Source organism: Microtus ochrogaster, chromosome 4 (assembly GCF_000317375.1).
Source record: "Microtus ochrogaster isolate Prairie Vole_2 chromosome 4, MicOch1.0, whole genome shotgun sequence".
Classification (NCBI taxonomy): domain Eukaryota; kingdom Metazoa; phylum Chordata; class Mammalia; order Rodentia; family Cricetidae; genus Microtus; species Microtus ochrogaster.
Window position 1 is genome coordinate 36,211,273 of NC_022011.1, and position 5,539 is coordinate 36,216,811.

The 5,539-nt window shown below is 41.6% G+C and overlaps 1 protein-coding gene across 1 annotated transcript in view; it reads right to left on the minus strand.

Annotated features, from left to right (window-relative positions):
• Ccdc7 (coiled-coil domain containing 7) overlaps positions 1-5,539 on the minus strand; it is a 210,830-nt gene that overhangs the window by 9,538 nt on the left and 195,753 nt on the right. The window contains exons 52-53 of the mRNA XM_026778625.1: positions 4,309-4,401; positions 2,259-2,354 (exon numbers count right to left, since the gene is read on the minus strand). Coding sequence (XP_026634426.1) covers positions 2,259-2,354; positions 4,309-4,401 — 189 coding nt within the window. The remainder of the gene's footprint in view (positions 1-2,258; positions 2,355-4,308; positions 4,402-5,539) is intronic.

Genomic DNA, 5,539 nt, shown 5'->3' on the forward strand with positions numbered 1-5,539 from the left:
TCACCTCCCAGGTCTGTTTTATAGAGACTCCTTTACCTTTGAGGCTGCTCTTACTGGAGGCATATGTTGAAGGAACCAGATTATTTAGACGGTCAACACTTTTCTTATCTAACCTGGTAGGTTTAGGCTCCTCTGGGAACACAAAAACAATGCCACTCAAGAGTACTAGAAATAAACTAAGTTTGTTTTATAGAGACACAGTCTTTTTATGTAGCCCTGGCATATCTAGAACTCACTTTGTAGACCAGATTGGCCTCCAACTCACAGAGATTGCCACCTCTGCACTGGGTGCTGGGATTGATAAAGTACCCCACCATGCAGGCTTGAAATAAACTAACTTTAATTTTTAAAAAGTTAAAAATGACCTTAATCTTCTTTGCAAAGCAGAGTGTCTTACAACCCTCTTCAGTTCTTTAGAGAAAGTGACTTAAAATATATATTTCTTCATAAAAATGAGTTTTTCTCATTGATTAAGACAAATGTTTGAAGAATGTACATGTGCCATTCTTTTTAGATCCAACATTGGATGCACTGATAGGAAACTATTTATCCTCACATAATTTCTATTGCACACATGAAAGGTTATTGATCGGTGAGGGCATGTGTATTGCAAATGGTAGGGCTGATCAAGAAAGTCTGCTGCAGGTCAGGTGACATCGTGTCCTTGTGGTTCCAATTTCTTGACATCCTTCCTAACATTTGTAGTACTAACTCTAGGGTCCCCACGAGGACTTATAATACCGTGGTCCCAAGGAGCCAAACGACTTCTCAGGCTGGGAATATAACTCGGGAGCACTGTAGTGCTGGCTTGGCTAGCATGGATCATGAGAACACAAGGGGTCATGAATATCGGCTCCACAGTTTTAGAGAGCAGTCGTAGCCAAGCAACATGTCGCAGGGTCAGAGTCCCAAGAGGCCACCGTATGAAGCTATGAAGGTAAAGCCCAAGTTGCAATGGAGAACCCGGGATTTTAGAGATGCCAGGACTGTGGGATGTCTGAGTAAAGCTGCAGTCGTGAAATGAAGCCAGCCTAACCAAAGGCAGTGTGTGCTGTAGACAGCAGAACTGGAGGAGTGGGGCTGCTGAGACCCATCGAACTCAGATGGTTTCATTCTGAGTCCCAGATGCTGAACGTGCAGCTGTAGATTTGCTGTTTTCCCTGCTGTATTTAGTCATACTTTGGAATGGGAGATTCATTTGTTGTCATGATGAAAATATGTCACAGGACTCTTATTTTAGGGGAGCACACAGAAACCATCTTGTATCCTAGGTGACAATGTAAATTTTGGACCTTTAACCTATTGGAACTGTTAAGGACTGCAGGGACTTTGGAACCTGGATTGTATTTCCATTATGAGAGGACCATGATTTGCTGAAAAGAGGCATATGATTAAGTTGACATTTTTGGGTGTCAAGTTGACAAAAAGGCAGTGCTGTGATTGCTAGCGTTAACTGTCAATGTGATATATATAAAATCACCTGGGAGATGGGTATCTGGACATGACTGTACAGGATTATTTGTTTATATTCATTGAAGTGGTGCAAGTTCTTAGCGGGGATCCTGAATTTGCCTATCTGTTTTTCTGACTTGCTAGACTTGCACCTGTTCTTCAAGCTATCATGGCCTGCAGCTGTTCTGACTGGTGTGGTCTGCTTCTGGGCAGTGGATGTCTGCCTGCGTCGGGGCCACGGGCACAGTAGCGGGAGGGGATGGTGGTGGGATGGGATGGTACAGTGGAATGGGTCTTTGGGAATCAGATGCTAATTGTAGTTTTCAGGAAATTGTTTTCTAATACCTATTAAAATTGAAAGCACGTATAGATTGTTAATTTAACACTCTCTTTTAAAAACTTCATGGAAATATGAGTAGCATAATAAAAATGTGTGCAATAATACTTATAACTCCATTGATTGTGTACACAACAGAGATGTGAAGGTGATTCAGAAAGGAACTATTGACGTGTGGTATACTTACGTTTCAGAGTATCATGCAGAATATTAAGGGTGTGACACAAGAAGGACGTTATTAATTCATTGGGGTAGAGGTAAGTGGCATCTGTGCAGAGGATTCTATTAGTGTACAGAAACACAGAGCCCTCCAGACATGTGTACTCCCAGGAAAAGACTGAGAATATAGACAGTGCTTAGAACGTCAGCTGGGTGTCGGAAGAGACCACATGCTGGGGACTACTCAAACAGAAATGCAAGTAACGGCAGAGCTCTGTTTCACATACGTGGATGCCAGATATTTCATTACCTTTTAGCATATGTTTCTTTATGGAGGATATTGAAGTGTCCAGACTATAAGGACCATAAGCAACTTTCTTGTCCATGTTTACAGGCTTACTTTGCCCTGAAAAATAAGAACATCAGTAGATGATGCTGGCAATAAAATAATTTGCAACTTTTGAAATAATAAATTTTAATTTTCTCTAAAGCACAGTTTCCTTCTAAGTGTTTAGTCATCTATATAATGCAGTTTAGCCAACACAAACGGATTTTGTTTGAGCTGCCCTAGCCTGGAAGCTGATATGGAGTTGGTGCACCCGGTGACCCCAGCATTTGGGAGGCTGAGGCAGGGAGATAGGTACCAGCCTGTCAGTCTTCTTACATATGGAGCATGATACCAACTTTCCTACACACACAGCACCTTGCCTCAAAACCAAATACAAACACTATAGATAAATAACTTTAAAAACCAGCAGAAAAATAAATAAAACCAGGAGTGGCTAAAATGTAAAATTGAAGTTATAATTTAAGTCCCCAAGTTTGTTGGTGATTGTTTTGACTTCAGCAGTCTTCTCAAGGGAAGGTGTGATCTCCCCTGATAAAGGATCCAGTGTGAGGATGGAGGGAGGGGCTGGGGTATGGTTCAGTCAGTAGAGTGCTTGCCAGCACGCGAGAAGCCCTGTCCTACCCCAGATCAAAGGTCTTTGCTGTCCATCCAGAAATACTGGCAAATCAAGTATCACATAGGGTTTCTCCTGGGTTTTCTTTAGTTATATTTATAGCTTGGCTCTTACTTATGTGTCTTTGATTCATCTTTAATTGGGTTTTGAACATAATTTAAGATAAGGGCCCTCGTTTCATGCTTCTCCACAGGATATCTAGTTTACCCAGCACCATCTCTGGCAGACGGCTCTCTCCACACTCTGTGGCTGGCCATCGAGGTGAGTTTAACTCTGGGATCTCTCTTTGTTTCACTGGTCTGGGTGTCATCTGTCTCATGCTTGGGAGTCAGTTCTGAGATCATGAAGCATGACTCTTCTTACTTGGTTCTTTGACAAGATTATTTGACCATCACAGTCTTTGGAGACGTCATCTGAATTTGAAAATGAACTTTTCTATTTTTGTAAAATGTGTTCGGAATTCTCAAAGGGACTTTTCAGGCTCTTTGGACCATATTCTGTTCTTTTGACACCTAAAATATAATTCCATGCTAGGCATGGTGGCACATACCTTTAATCCTAGCAGTTGAGAGACATAGGCAGGTAGATCTTTATGAGTTTGAGGCCAGACTGGTCTACATAGTGAGTATTTGGCCAGTCAATGGCTATGTAGTGATCCCCTGTCTCAAAAACACCCAAAGTAATAATAGTTTAATATTATTAATATTTTCAACCTATCAAAAGATTAATGCTGGCTAAGGCAAAGGAGATAGCTTTAGTCATCATGAATTTTCTGGCAGAATTATTAACTTTTATCACTCAGGTACTCTATAGTGGTTTGAGTAAAAATGGCTCAAAGAGAAGCACTATAAGTAGGTGTGGCCTTGTTGGGGGAAGTGTTGCTTTGTTGGAGCTCTGAGTCCATCCCAGCTCCTCCGTGTTTGATAAAAACACAAAGTAATAAAAAGTGTACAATGATACCACAGCTCCACTGATTGTGGCTGTCACAGTAAAAACCTAAAGGTCTCTCAATAAGTGAGATATTGAGTAACTACAACACCCCTTTTTCAGATCATCGTACAGAAAAGCAAAGCTGTGAGAGATGAGGGAAATGCATCCATTCACTTAGGTTAGTGGTGAGCGGGGAGGTCTATGCAAGGGTCCTCTGTTGTACAGAACCACAAAGCCCTCCACACCCCCATCTTTTTAGGTAGAGATTGTGCAAAACCTGCTGTGCTTGTCACATTGGCCACTCATCGGAAGGGCCCATGCTTGCGCATACAGGTAAACAGAAACCATGGACCTGGAAGGCAGAGAATCACCTCCCAGGTCTGTATTACAGACTCCTGGGAAACAGAAACCATGGACCTGGAAGGCAGAGAATCACCTCCCAGGTCTGTTTTATAGAGACTCCTTTACCTTTGAGGCTGCTCTTACTGGAGGCATATGTTGAAGGAACCAGATTATTTAGACGGTCACCTTTCTTGCCTAATGTTGTAGGTTTAGGTTGCCCTGGAAACACAAGAACAATGTCACTCAAGAGTATTAGAAAAAAAATTAACATCAAATTTTAAGCCATTCTCATAATGAAAACTACACTTGGGGCCTGGTATCATAACGGCGCAGCCTGAAAAGGCATTTGCTCCCAAATCTTGATAAGCTGCGTTTGTTTAGCCAGAATCCATGTAAAAGGAGAAAACTAACTCCACAGTGTTGTGTTCTGATTTCCATAGGCACACCACGGCACATTGGTTGGTGCCTTTCATGTATATACATGCCCTAAAATAAAAATACAGAGTATTAAAAAAACGGAAACAAGAAGAAATGTATAGGGACTGAGTGGAGCCAGAGACTGACAAACTCATGTGAGCACACGTGAACGGCATTGAAAGCGTGACCATGAAAACAGGCTTAATTAGGGAGTGGGAACTTGGATTGGAATGTAAAATGAAAAAAGATAGTTGTTCTCTTTTTTAAAAACATATATGTAATAAAAAAAGAAAGGAAGAAAGAAAAAATAGGATTGATGTCCATTTGAATACAACTGCTAAAATAAATTGTAGCATGTGGGGTCATTAGAAGGTATCTTATAAATGGGACCACATTTCCCAGTCCCATCAGTAGAAAGTGACCTAGGATGGGAATCATATTTGATTCCAGGTTAGAGCCGCTGGTGCTTACAATGTTCCACATCTTCTAGAAGCTCCAGAGGTGTCTATGAATCCAGGTTAAGGAGCAGATTTGTCTTTGGGCAAGGCCTTCAGGTGTGTGAAGGGGTTCACAGCTCACATGAAAGCTTAAGAACCAGGTAGGAGGCACTAGATGACCCAGGACTCAGCCTAACAATTAGAGGAAGAGGCCAGATGAAGCCTCCGGACCTAAATGCCACTCCAACCCTCCTAGGCCTTAGTCTTCTACTCAATACTGCAAATACCACCACTGAAGGGAAAAAAAGATGACTCGGATTTTAAAAATAAAAATCCAAAAGAAAGAAAGAGAAATGAAAAATAAACTAAACGTGCAGGCCCTAGTGCAGATGCAGAAACACGATGAACCAAGACAACATGCATTCTCCACAAACCACTAGTCCCATAGTAATGGCGGCAATGGATGAACATGATGAACAAGACAACACACATTCTCCACAAAC